Source organism: Epinephelus moara, chromosome 2 (assembly GCF_006386435.1).
Source record: "Epinephelus moara isolate mb chromosome 2, YSFRI_EMoa_1.0, whole genome shotgun sequence".
Classification (NCBI taxonomy): Eukaryota; Metazoa; Chordata; class Actinopteri; order Perciformes; family Serranidae; genus Epinephelus; species Epinephelus moara.
The window spans coordinates 3,747,719-3,767,861 of record NC_065507.1 but is presented as its reverse complement, the minus strand read 5'-3'; the positions used below and the strand labels follow the sequence as shown (position 1 = coordinate 3,767,861).

Sequence of the window (20,143 nt, the reverse complement as noted above, 5' to 3'; positions counted from 1 at the left end):
TTCTTCTTCGTGTCTCACTAGAGCTACGTATCGGGTAGTGACAGCAACACTGCCCCCACGGTTTGCGGTGGTACTGCTCCGTTTGGCCCATATCCGTAAGCTTTATGGAAACGTGCAGAAATACGGACGAAATGAACGTGGAGCACGGACAGAAGGCTCCGTCCGTATCCGGATCCGTATTTAATGTTGAGCATAAATGGGCCTTAAAACGTCAACCCCTGCATAGTTGTCATGAACGGGTAAATTAGCTCAGAGATCAAAGTCGTTAGGCATTTTTTTCTCCAGCTACAGGATGAATCCTACTAACTTTGCACAACCAACAGGTTAACTTTTGTGATTCAGAGAGAAATGTTTAGACAACTGTTCGATGGAATACCATGCAATATGGTCCAGACATCCATGGTCTTTGTGTTCTTCGGTGATACTCTGCCTATTTCTCTTGCGCCATCACTTGGTCAGAATTGTTTTCAGCAAAACCTCACTGTTGCTATCATTTATTTCTCTGTCACCTTTTTACTTGGTATATCTTCTGAGGCCATAAAGTGTGTGATTAGCTCCAGGCTCCAGCACTATAGGTGCTGCACTGCAGGTGTGTGACCAGGAAGTTGATCCAGGTGTGCAGGAATGCAAATTTCAGATTAACATGATTGCTTGAATAAAAAGTCTGTAATTTTGTCTTCTCTTCATTTGTCAATAAAGATGTAGATATATTGTTGTCAGTCAGTTGCTGGTTTGAACCCAGGGTGGGGGAGCCCTGTGCAGAGTTTGCATGTTCTCCCTGTGTCAGTGTGGGTTTCCTCCAGGTGCTCCAGCTTCCTCCCACAGTCCAAAGACATGCTGGTGACTCTAAATTGTCCGTAAGTGTGAATGTGAGTGTGAATGGTTGTCTGTCTCTATGTGTCAGCCCTGTGATAGTCTGGTGACCTGTCCAGGGTGAACCCTGCCTCTCGCCCAGAGTCAGGTGGGTTAGACTCCGGCCCCCTGCGACCCCTAATAGGATAAGCAGTTACGGAAGATGAATGAATTGTTATCAGTCAACTCTTTCGACCATGATATTAAGATTTGTTTCAAGTCACATTGTTGTTGACATAAACACCTCCACCACAAACAGCCCCGGCAGCAACTCAAACAACAAAGCAAGAAAGAATTTAAAGCTTGCACATCATCTGATTTCAATAGAGGATACACTGAAGCTAAGACTTGCAAATGCAGCTGAAAATGTGCCCGACAGAATTTATTCCATTTGAAAAACTGCAGATTTGTTCCAGTGTTGGATCAGTTCAGTATGACCAAATGTAGCCTGACACACTCTCTGGGCCCTCTCACTTGCATAGACTCTTATGAAGTTAGATAGTCTTGCATTACGCATTTAGGAATGAGGCTACAGTGCTGTATATTCCAATCCCTGTTCGCCCCTTCACGGTGGACTTCATCAGTGCACCACAGGGTTTGGACTTAGAAGAGTTACGGCTGTAATCGAGGAAGTTCAGCTGCACTGTGTGCAAAGTTTTGTCACAGTTGGATCAGTTTTGCAGGACTGATTGAATAGAAGGTTTTTGCATGAATTCAGAATGGCTGACAAATGTCCTGCTGCAAATCAAATTCTTTTAACGTGTATTTTTTTCTTGAAATCCCAGAGAAAAGTGCCTGCAGACATTTTGATTCAGAACTTATTAGTCATGAAGCTGCAGTAAAGTGAAGTGCAGCACAGTCTGTGCTGTAAACATCCCTCACCTGCATTTATCTATGGTGATATTTGATTGTTTTTAATACTAATAACCGATGCATCAGCACCTCTCACGCCGCTGAGATCCATCTTGATGACCTTGATTGACCTGTCGAGGAGAGTTTAAATACCTTGTTGCGCTGTGACTGGCGGCCAAGAGGAAATCATTAATGCCCCCTTTCCTTTCTGCCACTGAGGAGCTTCAGTGAAGGGGGAGCTGAAGTCTGGGCTGTGTACAAAACTTGGCACTTCCTGTCTGTTGTAGTGCTGACTTTACTTCTTTTGTATGTGTGTATTTGTGTGTGTTTAAAACAATGTCTGTTTGTGTGGGTTGTTACGCTGGGGTCACAGTTAAGGTTGAAATTTGACCAGTTTGGAGCCAGTGAGAAGTTATTCGGTTCACTGCTGAGTCCGTGAGGGCGTGTGTGCGTGTGTGTGTGTGTGTGTGTGTGTGTGTGTGTGTGTGTGTGTGTGTGTGTTTCCTGAAAGTAAATAGACAAGTTTTATCTTTTTCAGGGGGGTTACTTTTGCAGACTAAGAGACAGCTCTTTGCGCTGTACAACATTCTTCCACACAGACGTGTTGGCTGACCCCTGACCTTAAGAAAGGGCGAGCTGGGCCCCAGACTTAGATCAAAATATAATATCAATATAATATAATTAGGGCTGTCAAAATAATGCGATCACTTTGGTTAATTAATCACTAAAAAAATAACGCGTAAGAGAAATTAACACTGATTAATCTCATTCCGTGATGCCCTGTGACCGGGTGTGTCATTGAAGGCCACGGTGGCTTTGTCACGTGATTTAGGCAGACGAGACGACACTGCTCGGCCTCGTGAATGGAACATTTACATTTGAAACGCCCAGATGGAACTGTTGATAGGAGCACTGTTTTCTGCAGTTTCTGCTGTAAGGAATTTCCGTACCATCAGAGGACTTCAAGCCTGAAATATCACCTCAACACAAAGCATTTAGCAGCAAACCCAGAGGTCTGAGCTAGCACAGCCTCTGATGCTAACGCTAGCAGTCAGTCCATCAGACCACACTCAACCAGGTGTTCAGACACAAACTGAGTAAGTCTCAACACACTGTCAGTCTTTACATCGATGGAAAAACTAGGGTATGTAAATTAAGACAGTTCATCAACACACAAGCTCATTGATTAATACCATACTGTGCCAAGAAAAGGGTGTGCCCAAATCATTTGGTGGAGCCACCTTCAGAGACAGTTAGCAGCACCAGTGCTGCCAGTGGAAAAGTTAGTCTGGAGCCTGATTGCCCAGAGGTCCTCCAGGTCATTATGAGGTTAAAGAAAAGTCAGTGAGCACTGCACTGTATCTGTCTTTGCTGCTGTCTCTCTCCTAACACACCAGTCTCTTTATCCCCTTGTTTCTTTCACCAACTCACTTCATTCATGAATTGTCCATATTTGATGAGTGGAAAAGATGCAGAACCAACAGAGTGATTGTTTAAATGTCAATGAATTGCAGATTTAGAAACCTGAAAAATAAATGTTATCCCATCTCTGCTTGTTGGTAGGACGAGTGGAATGTGTGTGTTTGTTGAATATTGGGGGGTGGCCTTAGCTGAGTCCATAGGGACTTGGCTTGGGAACTGGAGGGTCCCAGTACGGACCAAGTATGGAGCATTGGCTGGCTGCTGGAGAGGTACAAGCTCACCTCCTGGGCGCTGTCGAGCAAGGCACTGAACCCCCAACTGCTTGGTGGGTGCCTGTAATGCATGTATAAGTCCTGTTTGTGCATGTGTGTATTTCAGGCCTGAGTGTGTATGACAACAGAGTGACACAAATTACATTTCACTTTGGGATTAATAAAGTATATTAAAAAGAATACTGACACTAATGACCTTGCTGTGTCGCTTTCCAGATGTATGGGCGCTACACCCAGGAGCTCGGGGTGTACGCCAAAGAGGAGGCCGCTCGGCTGAGGGAGAGCGGGCAGAGACGATCGGTCAGCGACCGAAGCCGGACACTGGACCTGCTGGAGTACGACAAGGGACGCTGTGCCAAGTGTCGCAGTAAGTTTAATACCACAGGGTCAACACTGAGACTGACGGACAACAGGTCCACCTGGATGGAACTAAATCTGTCAGTAGACATTGTTTCCATAAGATTATTAATAGTTGTTATGATGCAGCTCCTGTGATTTAAGCCAAATGTCGTTAATTCTTTTGTAAATAACATCAACAACTCAGAATATTCCTTTCGTCTGGATAAAAAATGCATTATTTAGTACAAAGTCGATTTCAAGCTTGTAGACAGCAGGGCTGAACCACGTCAACGGTTTACATTGTGATTCTCCCATCACACAAAATCTTCAGTCTTAAGCCAGCTGCTGTCACTCTGTGGCTTTTTCATAATCATTTTCTCATTATATCAGGAAAATATAGAAATATAACATTTGTACGTGTTTTGATATTTATGAATATGCTGCATATGTGAGGTGAATATTGATGCAATCCATTCGTAGAAGGCGATTCATCAGTCACATCATTGATTAAAAAATTCAAATACTGCCCAGCCCTGGTGGGGCTGAACCTCTTTTATTGCCTCCAAGAAGCATTTTATAAAGTCTCTTCTTGGGATTACACTCAAATAGCTCAACAGGAAGCCTTTACAATTCTGTGTGGACCATAAAAATGACGGGAGGAAGCCATTAATGCCTTAAATCAGCAAGATTAATGTCTTCAACCAGTTCCTGTTTTTAGAAACGATAAAATTTGGGCAATATTTTCACTGTCTAATCAAAAGTGTTCCTATTTATGTGAATGCCTAAGGTACCACACTATGTAACAAGGTCTCACACTTGCACTTCAGCACACTAGCACTAGAGACCATTGTATTCCCCGTATCACTTGATATGTGGCAATATCACAAGTGGAGCAGCTGAAACTGGCCTCGACTTCAAAGGACCTGTTGTATCAACAAGCCTTTTCAGACTCTCAGATTCAAGGGATATTAATGTAGGACAGAGACACTTCACACTTATCTTCATTACCATCAGACATAATCGGCCTACAGCTGTAGTTTTTCCCTTTTTTAATTTTAATACAGTTTGCCTTTCAGCCAGCAGCTTTTCATCCACTGTAATCTCACAGAAATACGTGAAATAATCCCCACTTCTTACACCGCATTGCGTGGTGGTGGCACGGTTGGGTTGAGGCACCAAACTACTTGGTTAGGCTGAGATATCGATTGTGTTTTCTGTTAAAATAACTGCATTTGTTACGTACAGGATGTACGGGGCACATGCTGCGTCTTTAACTGCGTGGAAAACACGAGGTCAAGCGCTGGGTGCTACTATTGTGTCTTTTATGTGCCAGCTGTCAAGAGCGCGCCGGCAGGTTGCATCTGAGGTTGCTAAGCAACTGTAAGAAGCACCGTATCATAGCCTATTGACTTGAAATCCTGAGCGCAGAGCTGATCTCCTTCCACTGTTTGTGTGTCGGCCTGTTGTCCGTGGGACAGATGTAAAGCTCTGGCAGCTCTGCACTAAAATCAACTTCTCCTCTATATTTATCACAGACTGATCTTTACAGAAGAAGGGAAAGATATCTGTCAGCTATGATTGGTTGGTCCTCATCACGTGACATACACTGCATGGTGCACAGTGTGCGCTGCTGTGTTCCAAAAGTTTTTCTCAGGGCTCAGTCATTGCACCCTAAAAAATTGGAGTTGGGGAACACGTGTGCCGTGATAGGATCAGTTTGGCGTTTCAGAGCACCTGCTACGCGTCTACATGGAAAATGCAGCATGTGTCTGGCCCCTAAGAACATCATAACGTAACATAAATTTGTCCCGTTACATGACATAACTCTGTAAAGGACATAAGTAGGTAGAGTTAAAATAAGACAACTTTTCACGAGGGACACAAGCAGCAGCCTCCTGGGTGAAAGTCCTGTGTTTCTTTGGCCGTTATGAAAAGTTGGTATTCGATATTCGTTTTTTTTATTTACTTTTTTTTGTTTTTACATATTTTTTTGGTGCTAAATGTAGTCTTTTTGTTGTTGGTAAATGTAGGTTATCAGTAAAAATCAAAACTTTTAAATTGCATTGTTAAAAATATAGTATAGCCGAGCTTGTGTGCACGGCAGGCTTGAGCGCATCCGTCTGAGGCTGTGGATCAATGCCAAGTTTTACCACTTTATCACTATTCCCTCTAACTTGTAGCTGTTTTTTCGTTATCTTTTGAATTTAATATGAATTATGGAACCGTTTTTGTCAACGTTTGTTTCCCCCGTTTTGTACAATAAATTATTGTTTAAAGTTTCAACAAGTTTCTTTTGGAGTGCGTGACACAAGTGTGTTTTGAAAACGACCGCGGACTGTCACCTGCTCAACGCATCAGTACCTTCGGATGCCATGACAGTAATAGCCAATAATGTCAAAATATCATTTACAGACCGATTTAACAGACGATCACTGCTGCCCGACCCGCAGGTCCATTTGCGGGTCCCGCGGGTTACGGGTCGACCCGCGCATCACTACTCAGCTCAGTCTATAAGGCTGTACACAACAGTAAGGCTATAGACATTATATTCTATTCAGGCCGGCAGAACCAGCAGCGCATCGGCTCTACAGTGCACGGCACTGCTGATTAACCATTTTATTGCAGCACAGAGTGTCTGCCAGCAACCAGTTACTTGCAGAGGCTTCCTACAACTTGTTTCAACGGTTCCCATTTAATCAGAAGACAAATTAAACAGGATGACTAGCCAATGTGAAAATCAAAAGAAAGCATAGAATAATGTACTGAAGGAGACTGTGTCATCACATTTTTTGTGGTTTGAGAGCAAAGATCCGGTCGCCGCTGTGCAAAACTCCGCAATACAATTAGGTCCGAAAAAATTTCTGACCAGTCATTAGTGCCGTTAGATTGTTTACCATAGTACGTGAATGCTGCTGTCACACCGAGCGTCACGCTGAGCCCTGGTCAAACTTTAAAACTTTACAAAAAGAATCGTCAAATATTCCAATCTAATTCCACTGTCGGGTACAGCCACGCTTTATACTACCTGTGGGTTCATAACATTGACCACCGCCCATCACATGATGTCAGTGAGCCAGGAAATCAGTGTATCCACCGCGACAAAGGATCCTAATTGACTATCCATTGGCACTGTTTCCGTAGTAGTGGCATGTTGTGTGTTAGAATTACAAGCTTGCATCAAAAAAGTGCGATGTTAAGAGTTCATGGTCATTTTATATATTTCTGTGAAATCAGGTTGTTTTTTTACATCTCATCATGTACGATGATGTATGACGTCCATTGTGTTTCAGTCAGTAACATAAACAAAGAGCACTGTGGTACTGAACAGGTCCGGAGCGTTTCCCTGAGCCCTGTAGGTGTGTTTTAATGTCACTGAACATCATATGTCACTGTAGTCTGGGCAGCAGTCCATTGATTGGATAACTGCTGAGAACAATTTCCCTGGAGCACCTCTAATGGGACTAAAGCACTGGATGACTCTCTTTACATCCCAGTCACAGTGATAACTTTTAGGATTAGATTAAAAGAAGTGGTAACAGCATACGCTCCATATAGCAGCCTGAACCATCTGAAGCATCACTGCCCGAAGGGGGAACATCCTCTGAAATGCTGGATATGTAATTCTGAAAGCACTTTGCTGGTCTAAAATACACTTACTGCCTTACTGCCTCTTGCTCAGGGAGCATTGATCATGTTGGACAGAAAGGAAAGGAGAAGAAATGCTGCAGTGCTCAACAATGGCCACAACAACAGTTCTTTACTGTGAATGAATTTCTTATTTTAATGCATCGGTGGATCCATGTGAAAATCCCCCACCTTTCTCTGTGCACTGTTGGCGGTGATGATAATTGTGTGTGTGTGTGTGTGTGTGTGTGTGTGTGTGTGTGTGTGTGAGAGTGAGAGAGAGATTAGATAAGAGTGTGTATAGGACGCATAACAGGATAAAATAGGCTGTAAACACAAGGAATGTCATTCAGATGCATGTGGAAGATTGCAGAAGGCATTTTACTTTACATCACACACACTCATTCTGACACACACACATCTGTTGTGTTAGTGTGTGTGTGGTTGTGGTCAAGCTTTGTTGAGCAGTGTGACTTGGTGACCTGTTGGGACTTGCTGATGGATATCACCATGCTGGCTTTGTCTCTGTCTCCCTTTCTCTTTTGAAAGTCTGTCTCTGTCTGTTTCTTTCACACTCTGCTATTTTTCCTGTCTTCAATCATAATTTTACTTTAAGAGAACAGAGACAATCTAAACAGTGTGCGTCTTGGTTTTATATTGGCTGTTTCCAGATTTTCTTTTAAAGGGGAACTCCAACAATTTTACACATCACAGTCTGTTTGCAGGTGTTGGGAAGTACTGTGACATATGTATAAACATTGTGTGAAGGTTTAAATGGCAGCTTTGGTATTTTTCAACCTGGGGCCAATTGTCCAACCTGGTCTCATTCAGAAGACGTCGAAATCCAGCACTCGTGCAGTGACTTGCAGCGTCAGACCCTGACAAAAAAGCTGTCCTTTTACGTCAGCATGATGCACGGCTTGTCACCGTTATAGTTTAATGGCAGTTGGCGGCGTCAACGAGGCGGGACAAGAAAGTTAAGGTGGTGAAAGACCGAGTAGGGTGGGTGGGAAGGGTGGTGAATGGGTCCAACAAACACCAACTTTCACCTGAGAGAGCGGTGTCTGTGTCCCGTAAGATTCTAAAACCAAACGTGGCAGAAACTAGCACTTTCAGCAGACATAGATGGAGGGTTTGCAATTTCTCATTCAATACTGGACCAGTTTCAAAAACGTTTGTTCCCACTACTCACAAGGTCGAGGTTAACTAACACTGAAGACTGAAAAAATGTTACAAAGAATTGAGCTTACTGGACTGGTGAATCCAGCTCCTTATACCTGCTTGTGGCTACAGGCTACATGTGGCACGACCTATGCAAATCTCCCACCAAACTGTCAGCAGTCGAGTTGCATTATGGGAAATGTAGGCACCAGGTTTTTGACAAGTAAGAAAAATGCATGCAATAAAGAAGGTGATATTTCTGGTGCTGCTGCAGCGATTTTTGTAAATGTCCACCATTAGTCTAACAATGTTCAGGAGTGTGATGCTAACTCAGTGAAGCACACATAAAGACAACATCAGCAAAAAATAAGGCTGAGAGACAAAGAACAAGAAAGTGCCAAACCAGTCTGGACAGCTGAAGTTGCTCAAGTACTGTCATGCACTCTACACAGCAAGGGCACATCACTAAACATATATTGCACATTTACAGTAACTTAACAAGAACGCAAAGTCACCAGTGTAACAGAGCAGCCTGGAGCAGGCAGTAGGTGTTTAAAATATGATCAGAAGTTTTAGATTAGACTGGGACAGACTTGAGTAACTGGATGACACGTGAAGACCTTAATGTCACTTAACTGCACAGTCTTTCAATCTTTAATCTTTTCTTTGACTGACCCTCCAACTGTGTGTTTGAGCTTCTTAAAGGATCGGTACACAATCTTTCAATTCTGTCTTACAACAATAGTCAGGTGTACATATGAACACTGAAACAATAAAATATACTAGAATGTGTTTGTACAGGGAGTGAGGACGATGGGTTTTGCCCCCCATCTCTTACATCAGAAGTGAATCTCTTATTCGCTAGTACGAACAGGAGGAGTGATAATAGCGAGCAAAACCTCCATCAGTTGGTGGTGTTGGTGGCTGATGACTCTGAGGCTGCTGACTGCTGAGGGGGATGAGGCTGATGAATCCGTAAAGACTGGGTGGTGATGGGAAGATGGAGGGTGCACACGACAGCAGCAAGAAAGAACTACAGCAGAGAAATAGCCATATATAAAATGAGGAGATGATAGGCTGACAGAGAAGGTGTGTCACAGTGCTAGTGAATCAGTCGATTAACAGCTGATGACTCAGTTGACAGCCCCGGATAATGACACACAGAGAGAAAGTGAGTGAGCATGTGTGCAAGGAGTGAATAGCAGGGTGAGAAAGAAACTTACAGCCTGAGCATGAAGTGTTGTCTACCTGACTGAACTTTCACCAGAGCTTCATTCCTCTCCTCAAGTGTTTTCAGAAACATATTTTAGTGCACTGTTGAGCTGTAGAATGAGCAAGATGGTCCAGCTGTTGGGCGGAGCTTGGTCTGCTTTCAACAGAGAAACAGGCAGCGCAGTGACAGAATCTTGATTCATATTTGATCAGTGCTGCCTAGTTTGACAGTTTGACCACAGTTGACATGATTGACAGCTGCGTCAGAGACTCCTCAGCTCTGATTGGTTGGTTCTTGTTCACACTGATTCTAGTGAATGACATCAGAGGCAGTAGGAGGAGGAGGATGGTATTTTTGTCACACAAATTGATGTTAACACCTGTTTAGAGGAGCTAGGTTAGCTTCTGTCACAGTGGGGGCTCATTCTTGCTAACCTGGTATTTCCCCTGTATTCATGAAGGAGGAGAGACTAAAGTGACTGAACCAAGTAAGTCACTGCCGAAGTGCTGCTGAGCATGTTGGTAACATTTTCCCTTGAGCAGCTGCCTGCTGTGTGTAAACGGAGCTCCCTCTGCTGCTGAGAAGCACTCAATGCACCCAGCTCTAATCTCTCACATGCTCCAGTCCTAAATGCTGCAGATCTGTGTGTGTGTGTGTGCCTGTGTGTGTGTGTGTGTGCCTGTGTGTGTCCTCTGCTCTCATCTCGATGATGAGTTTTGCTGTTGTTTCACTGGAAGCTGATGAGTCAGCTATCCATCTCCCTCTTCCTCCTCCTCTCATCCTCTTTGGAAGGATCAGGACACCAAAACGCTAGGGATGGAATTGATTTGTCCCTCAGCAGGTAGCTTCAAGCGCAGGAGATTTGATCTGGATTGCACTGCGGCCACACACACACACACACACACACACACACACACTTTCTCTCTCTGCAGGAGCAAAAGGCAAATATAAACACACACACAGAGTGAGGTAAAGGCATAAAACCAGAGGCGACTGGCTGAAAATATATATATCTGTAAATACTAAGTGACACACACACACACATTCTTCTTCAGTGCTGCTGTGGGTTATGACTGCAGCTGCTGTGGGGGACGCTCGCTCTTCCTTACATACACACCCCAGATATAAAGTATTCCCTGCGTAGATTGGCACAATCTCTCCCTTTATTACTGCTCACACATTCTCTTTTGTCATTTATATTTTATACACACACACACACACACATACACACACACACATTTTCCTTTTCATTTGCTGGTGTTTAATGATGCTGCATTGTGCAGCCGGCAGCAGAATCTCCAGCCTATCATCTGCACTCTCTGGCCCTGAAGGAGCTGTCATCATTCTAACTGTGTGTTAACAGTGTATGTGTGTGTGTGTGTGTGTGTGTTTCTGATATGCCAGTACGACTCCTCCAACAGCCAGGCAGTCCCAGCAGCTCCAGGCATTGTTCACAGGGAAATGTAATGACAGTAGTGCAGTTCCAACAACAGGTATCGTCTCTGTAATTACGGCCAGGAATGCAGCAGACAGAGCGTGTTTCAGTCACAAGATGCTGCCGGCAGTTCAGTGTACTGTACAGCCTGTTTATAGGTATACTATATCAGCTTTAATGCTGCAGTATGAAACATGTGGCACTTGTAGGATTTCAGATTTTTTAAGTTTTTGGGACCTGGTGTGAACCCAACAGGAAGAGAAGAATCTGTCTAGATTTGAGTTGATATGAGACGAAACATCATTTTTTGGGGTTAATTTTGTTGATGAAAGAACTCTCAGGTCCAATAGCCATTTAACTTTTTCGTAAAAACAGATACTAACACAAAAGTGTCTAAGACAGTATATTTGGACAGTAGTGGTTAGGGATGGGAATCTTTAGGCATCTCACGATTCGATTCAATTCTGATTCTGAGGGCAATGATTTTGATTATAAAACGATTCTCGATTCTAAAACGAGCCAATAAGAAAACTTACACTAGATTACTAGAAAAACATTATTGTAATAAAACTGGGAATACATATCCAGTGCAAACAAACTGTATTACTTACTGTGGTTGAGATGACTACACTCCACCAGTCTCCTCCGGTCCATTTTCCTCATCCACAAATCTCAACGGGACTCTCTGTCCCTCGTCGACCTCCTCGACATTTCTCCTCCAGTATTTACAAAACTATAACTGACTATAACTATCTATGAACTATAAAAACACGAACTATTGCAAAAAAGACGAACAATGGCAAAACTACGAACTATGGTGAAAACATGACGAAAACACAGCAAAAAACACCCAAAAACACGTCATAAAAAAACTCAAAAGTTCTCAAAAAACCACAAATACTATAATTTACAACACTATCAAAAGTTCTCAAAAAACCACAAATACTATAATTTACAACACTAAATATTATTTACAAAAAAAACGCCACCCAAACTCTGCTAAATCACTCCAGCTCTGCTTCTCAGCTTTCAGAATCCGTCCATCCACATCGATGCTCGTTCAAGACAAAGCTCGATGCATCTAAATATCGATTTTTTTTTCCCCCACCCCTAGTAGTGGAAGATTAAAGGAAGACTTCACCCTCCAAGTGATCATTTGTCAGTTATCTTAAGTTGCGTTGAATTCTGGAAGAAAATTCTGTCTTGTGTGTCTACATGGTGAACGAAGAATCCAAAAAACAGAAAACTTTTAATGAGTTAAAGTCAAAGTGTTTAACAACCTCAAAACTATGTCAAAACATCCGTTTGCAAACTCTCTCACCAACCCAGTCTCAATCCGAAGCCGCCGAAATCTAGCGCTTGCTCAGTGACTTGTCGCATCAGACATATACAAAACGTCAACATGATACGTGACTGTCAGAGTTTAAAGGCGCCCAGCAGCATCAGGGAAAAACACGGCAGGACAAGAACAAAAGTTAAGGCTGCAAAAGTCCAAGTAGGGTGGGTGGTCGGGGTGGGTCCAACAAATGCCAACTTTCACCCGGGAGAGCGGTGTTTGTGTCCTGTGAGATTATAAAGCCAAACCCCGTTCCTTTTTCCTAAACCCAACCACGTGCTTTTGTTGCTTGAACCCAATCATGTGTGTTTGTTGTTGAAAGGGGAAAAAAAAGTCAATATTTATTTCGAAAGAGACTGTATGTAAACATGAAATTTCCTGTGAAAACAGAAGTGTATCTTGAAACAAGAGAACTTTACACAACGTCCCAGAATGTCAACAGCCGATGCACCCAGGACACTCTGCACGTAGTATGTGGATGTGGAAAGTCCATGACCAAAACGTCAATATTTGACGAGGTCGGAGTGAGAATTTGTTGGACTTTCTGGTACTTCATCCAGCACTGAATACAGCACATGAGATAATAGGTGTTAGGACTGCAGTAATGGTTTCAAGGTACACCATGATGTAAAAGGTGACGATTATCATACCGTGAACATTTACGTATTTATGCTATTGGGGAAAAAAATGCAGCAGGACGGAAAATCTCACTTTTATTTTAGTTATTTTTAAAAGGGAGACTTTTTACACATGCGGTCATTAATAAAAAATGTTTGTATGTGTATTAAAAAGCTCTTTCAACGTCAAAAACTTGTTACAGACAGTATGAACACAAAAATAGGACAGAAAAAAAAGTCTAAAGATTTAAATCAAAGGCAGAACTCCTGAGGGACTGTTTCAGTCTGCTGGATGAGTCAAAAATCATCTCACCTGTGTGTGCTGTTTGGAAAAGGAAAAGTTTACTGGCTCTAACTTCCTCTTCACTTATCTACCTCTGAGGTCTCTCTGGCTTATCCACAGCTTAAAAAAAGCACTGCAGTGCTGGAGCCCAGTATAACACCTTTTAGAATTTATTCATTTTAGCTTTTAACTGTTGACTTTAAAAGCTTGACTGGTTCTCCTCCTACAGCTACAGTCCTCATCTATCATTCCCTTATGAGGCAGAGCCCAGTCGTGCATCATCAGCCTGGGCACCTTTGCCCTTTCCAAGGCTGTGGAAAAGCTGAGTGGATCTTTCTGTAAGGAACTGTACGTTTGCTCAAGATCAGCCAATCGGACTTGTTCTGAATCACCATTTAAAAGATGGACATTTATGTAGGTCTGGTTCTTTAGGTAATTTAACAAAGCTGCTTTACCTGCAGTTTTCTACCTGCAGTCTGTATGTCAGCGGGAGCAGTGTGCACCCTAGATTTGCTGTTAGGTTTTTGAACTGAAATCAGAAAGAGTCATTAGGACGTAATGCTTCAGAGGTAGAGGTTAAAATAATCTTATGAGACCTTTTGATTTATCTTTAGTAGAAAAGAGTTGACGTTGAGCTGCCATCAACAAGTGTTTAACTGAAGTCTGAGTTTTGATTAAAGTTGGCACATTGTGCCATTTTTGCATGCAGTTTTCATTAGTTTATACTTTAAAGGTGGATTTATATTTGCACCCTACACCATTGGGAGCATTTATACTTGTGTGGTGGTGTGTCTGTGTCACTCTGTAGTTACACCTCCAAAACAGTAGTCGTCGGCGGGGTTTCTGTGAAGTGCTGTAAAGTTTAGTTGATTCAAAACACACATTAAACACACATTAAACATGGCTTAATAGAGACAGTTTCAAACACAAGAACACAAATCAGCTTCACTATAACTCGCAGCATTCACAGACAAACACTTGTCTTTATCTGGACACATTTTCCCCACAAATACAGCATGCTAACGTTATTAGCACAAGCCTATGGCATTTTACATTGTATAAATTAGCCTAGCAGCTAGGAGACTTTTCCTTTACTCATATGAAGCCAGGGACAACAGCAACATTTAACAAAGGTAACGTATAAAATTCGGCTCCATTACAACTCACAAGGTTCACTGACAAAACAACTGTCTTATACTAAACACGTTTTCCAAACAAATACAACATGCTAACGTTATTAGCGCAAGCCTATGGCATTTAACATTGTATAAAACTAGCTAGCAGCTAGCAGAGATTTCCTCTGCTCATATGAAGCCAGGATAAATCACACACAGGACTTAAAATGCTATTGTGTGGAGGCTTTATTGTCTTCACAATTTATTGTTTCTTATCTGTGAAATTAAAGTAAATAAAAGCTTTGTTTCCACTGAGGGAAATGGTTTCATCTTACAGAAACAGACACTAGGGGGGGGGGCGCTGGTGGATTAGTGGTAGAGCAGGCGCCCCATGTACAAGGCTGTTGCTGCAGCGGCTGGGTTCAACTCCAGCCTGTGGCCCTTTGCTACATGTCACTCCCTCTCTCCCCCCCCTCATGCTTGTCTGTCCTGTACATTAAAGGCTAAAAAGCCCCAAAAAATATCTTTAAAAAAAAAAAAAAGAAATAGACACTAGGTCTGTGTCACCACGACGTGTAGTCACGTTCCTGGGGAGGTGCACGTCAGGCTACGCTATACCTACAGCATTGCTTCGATGCTGAAGTATAAGTCCGGCTGCAAAAACACACACACAAAAAAAACATAGAATAATAAACATAACATTTTTGTAGGAGGGGTGTTTAAATTAGATCTGCCTTGGCTATAGTTGAATATTCAAAGCACTCAAACATTTACCATCCTGGTGATCAGCACACCTGGATGATGTTGTCGAATGTGTTGATGTTAATGTTGAGTATGGTTCCATCAAATACCCCACAACAGTGGAGCAAAGCCAATGCAGCATCCTCATCTTACACAACTCTCTCCAGTGCTGTTTAGCTGACTGGGAGCCTGTTGGCGGTCGGTCTGCCAGCTCTGATGTTTCATTTGCTCTCTCCATAGTGTGACAGACTCGTACTCTAATCTGCTTGTTGTGCTGATCTCAGGAAACGTTGTCAGTGGTGTACAGCTACAAGTTTCTGGGTGTAACTCATACCTGTGAACTTGAATTCCACACTGAGTGCAATAGTCTACATACTGTGTATTCTGCATGTGGCTGTATGCAGCGGACCGTGACCCCTGTTCTGTAACGGTTGGGTACGAATACACGGACCGTTTCGTTACAGCCTTAGTAATTACACAAATTCCCAGGGTGGTCCGAGGTTATGTCAAGTCTACTATACCTCTGATTTAAAGAAATGTCAGCCTGCCAGGCTATCTATAGAAACAGTGTTAAATACATATAACACAGGGAACTGAATGTTCCAGTCGCTGTTGTTCACTCTGTCATTTGAAGTGGTTTTTATACAGGACTTCCTGCTGTGACTGGCCATGTTTAAAAGGGCATTTTGTTTGCGTTGGCATCGACAATGTTGCTTCTTTCACCCAGCCAGAACAAAGTGGTTTGAACAGACAAACAGAGTGAGTGACCGGTTGACATTGCTGTTGGTAGAGTTCTGTGCTGCTGCTAAAAATATCTAAATTTAACAAGGGTTGCCAACTATTTTCAGGAGTAAATATGTCCACTCTTCAGGGGGGCACTTTGATCACAAAACGTCAGATGGGTAACGCAGGCAGAACAGCTCGGACCTGTCGAGTCGGGTCACCTGTCGTCAGCGGTGGTGGAAGTGCTCCAATCTTTTACTTTAGTAAAATACAAGTTTAATGAGCTAAATGTACTTTAAGTATCAAAAGTAAAAGCACACATCCTGCTGAAAAAAGATCCTTGTGAGTAACAAATGATCATGTGTGTCACATGTGTTGGAAGCGTTTTACTGTTGGAGTTTGTAAAGGTGCAGCTGGTTTTAAATACCTTATATACAGCTCAGTATTGTAGTCCAGTGTTTCCCAGCCAGGGGGTCACAAGATAAATCTGGGGTGTCATCAGATAAAAAATGGGGACAAGTTCATATTCCTTATTTTTATTCTTTATTGAAAAAAAGACATTTTTGACTTCTTTAGGCCTCTAACTCTAATTTAAAGTATAACTATGTGAGATATGGAATTACTGACACCTCATAGACATCTAAAACATGACACGAGCAAAGAAATATGGGGAATGGATTTTGGACACAATTGTCCCCCTGTCCTCTCCCACCGAAACTGGTCTGCAGTCCATTCTGTAGGGAGTGAGTGAGTCGGTCACAGGTAGACTTATTCAGTTTGCGTCTGAACGCCTGGTAAAGTGTGGCTTGACGAGGCTGACTGCCAGCGCTAGCATCTGGTACATGCTTCGCGTTGAGGTGATATTTCAGGTTCTGAGTTATGAAAATTCCTTCCAGCAGAACCTGCAGAGAACGGTGCTCCTATCAACAGTTCCATCTGGGTGTTTTTTAAAAGTAAATGTTCCCTTCACGGGGCCGAGCAGCGTCGTCCCGTCTGACTCCATCAGGTGACGAAGACACTGTGGCCTTCAATGGCGCACCGGGACGCAGTTAATCTGGGTTAATGTTTTAAACGCATCATTAATCATGCGATTAATTAATCAAAATTAACACACAATTATTTTGACAGCCCTAAATATAACACTTGAATAGATGTACTTAGTTACTTTCCACTGCTACCTGTCTTTTATGCATCAGTGCTTTTTCAGCATGTCCACTTTCTGCCCCATTATCATCCTTATAATTTAGGATAATTGTCCCAGTTTTGAATTTGATTTATACAGAAATTCCTTTAGTTAACATCCTCTATTTACATGGCTGCCCATACAGAGATTGAAACATTTTACATTTATATATATCATTTATTTAACCAGGTACAAGTCTCATTAAGATTTAAAATCAAATTTTCAAGAGCGACCTGGCCAAGAGGGCAGCATAAACAACAATAAACACAAGCAGATGAGTTCAGCTGTCATACACCACAAAATTAGCACATAATCCGCTTAGAGGGCAATACAAAAAAACAGTTAAATACATAAAGATATGCATGTTTCTAAAATAATTTCAGTGAGAATTTGAGCAGCAATCACACTCATCAAGGTGCTTTTTTTCTTGACACTGTATAATTGACTTATATTCCCCCGTAGTGATCAGCTCAGACAGTTTCAGCTCCTTCTGTAAGTTACTCCAGGGAGAACGAGCAGCGTATTTCAAAGCTTTTATTCCAAGTTCTGTTTGAACTTTGCAGACCAACATCAGTAACATATTGTAAGAGTGCAGGCCGTATTGGTTTTTACACATGTATGTACACAGACGAGAAGGAACCAGCCCAAACAGAGATTTACTTTTGAAAACCAACTGATGCTAAAGTCTGCCAACGCACAGAGAGGCCGTTCAGCAGCAGCATACAATGTAGTGATGAACAAGGTTTCCACAGCCAGTAATAAATCATAAAGCACAATGGTATACAGTATCTAACTTCTTCCAGCTGTGCTCAGGTGCATTCATAAAGACCAGATCACCGTAGTCCAGAAATCTAGAGAAACAGGATTTATTCCTGAAGAAGAAACTTAATTAAAGTTTCAGCTTGGAAACAAAGTTTGAATGTAACACCTAGATACTTAATATGTTGTGACCATCTCAAAACTCTGAGCAGCACAGCCGAGTGTGTTTCGATACCCACAGTGCCTCCATCATTTGGAGACCATAAACTGGAAAACAAGCGGCGCAACAATGAGCATACGGTGTTTTCACTGTTGGCTGTTCAACCACCCAGTGTGGTCCTTTGGGAGAGCCTGTCACTGTGTCAGCTGGCCAGCAGGGTGCAGCATTGAGCTTCGCAGCAGCACATTCGGAGGGAAGCTGGAGGTAGAAGAGTGTGGGTAGAAAGACGAGGACCTTAGAGAGGGAGTGTGATCCTGGCAGCCCTCTCTGATGTGTGTGTTTGTGCTCAGGTGTGTAATCTCTGGACGTCAGGGAGCATCTCCTCAGCCTGAGTCAGCCTGCTTGTGCACCGTGCACCGATTGGACACGTGTTTATTCCTCCATAATATATCAAGTATTTTTTGCCGTTGCAGTGTAAATGCTGGGGTGAATTCAGCCCTGATATGATATCGTTACGTGGCCATCAAAGAAAATCAGCTCTATTAGATCATCGCAGGTGAAACAATTTAATTACCTGTTGATGTTATTGTTCTCTAAAGGTTGATAGCATAAAGATATGGCATCTAACTTGAGACTGACCGTTTCAAATTGAATCCCTGCAGCAGACAGGGTTAAAAGGTGAGGATTACACAAGCAGTGTGATTACTTTGCTGTGTGTGTGTGTGTGTGTGTGTGTGTGTGTGTGTGTGTGTGTGTGTGTGTGTGCGTATGTGTGTGCGTGCGTGCGTGCAGCGTAACGAATTCTGTTAAAGGAGCTCAGCCATGAGAACGGACATAAAAAATTCAGCTGACAAGAGGAACTTGCCCTGCCACACACACACACACACACACACACACACAGCACTGTGCAGCAGCAGAAGGTAACTCACAGTGATGCATCAATTCAATTCCCAGTCAAGCTTTATTTATCCACAGATGTGACTTAGTGATCTGATGGGAGTTGCCATCGCAGATTTACATCAACCCCATTAGCTCCTTTTTCCCTCTCTTTTTCTATTTCTCTGTTTCTTGTTCTCTCTGTGACTTTTTCTCAGTTTTCTTCGATAATTTGTCTAAAATTAATAAAATAAAAGATCATGTGTTCACCGTGTAACGAAAGAGAAACAACGGGAAACATTCAGATAATGAAATATCTATTTTTATCTCTCCATCTCAATCTGTCATTCTGTCTTTGTCCCTGTTGCTGTGGGAAGAAGGGGGGGGGTCACCTCTAGCTTTTGTAACTGTGTGTGTGTGTGTGTGTGTGTGTGTGTGTGTGTGTGTGTGTGCATGTAGTAGAAACAGTCAGGCTTCAGGCGGCTGTCATTCACTTTCACTGCTGATGTCACGGGCTCCCACATGGTCTCCCAGCATCCCAGAAGACACACACACACACACACACAGTGCCAGCAGCTGTGTCCACGATATGATGAAATATACACAGCTGTCTTTTTCTTTTTCTTCCCCCCCTCCATCTCTCTGTGTTTCTTCCCTCCGTCCACCTGCACTGCTATGTCATTAAATTGGTTCCAAGATAGACACACACACACACACACACACACACACACACACACAGGATTTCGCTTCAACAGGTGTGATGTCAGCAGGAGCACAGCATGGCGCCACATGTTGCTATGGTGACTGGCAGGCACCTAGCGACCAACACTTGCTCCCGTGCTCTCGTCTTCTGTCCTTTCTTTCCCTTTTCTTTGCTTTCCTTTTTTTTTTATCTTTTGCTTTCCTTGTCTCCTCCTCCCTATTTCCTCCTCCTCCTCCTCCTCCTCTCCTTCACTTTCTTCCTCTCCTTCACTTTCTTCCTCCCATCTTCCTCCTGCCTATATCCTCCCACTCGTGCATCCACTGGCGGTGTAAAAGCTGGATTGAAATGGCAGAGCAGAACACGGCCCGATAGGCTGATGGCAGGTCCAGGTGGGGAATGGACACATTTGTCACGAGACACACACACGTGCACGCATGCGCACACGAATGTACATGTACAGTTTGATGCTCGTCAACC

The 20,143-nt window shown here is 42.9% G+C and overlaps 1 protein-coding gene across 1 annotated transcript in view; it reads left to right on the top strand.

Annotated features, from left to right (window-relative positions):
- The window catches only part of LOC126400883 (chloride channel protein 2-like), a 230,559-nt gene that overhangs the window by 63,710 nt on the left and 146,706 nt on the right, over positions 1–20,143 (top strand). Inside the window, exon 2 of the mRNA XM_050061878.1 lies at positions 3,615–3,765. Coding sequence (XP_049917835.1) covers positions 3,615–3,765 — 151 coding nt within the window. The remainder of the gene's footprint in view (positions 1–3,614; positions 3,766–20,143) is intronic.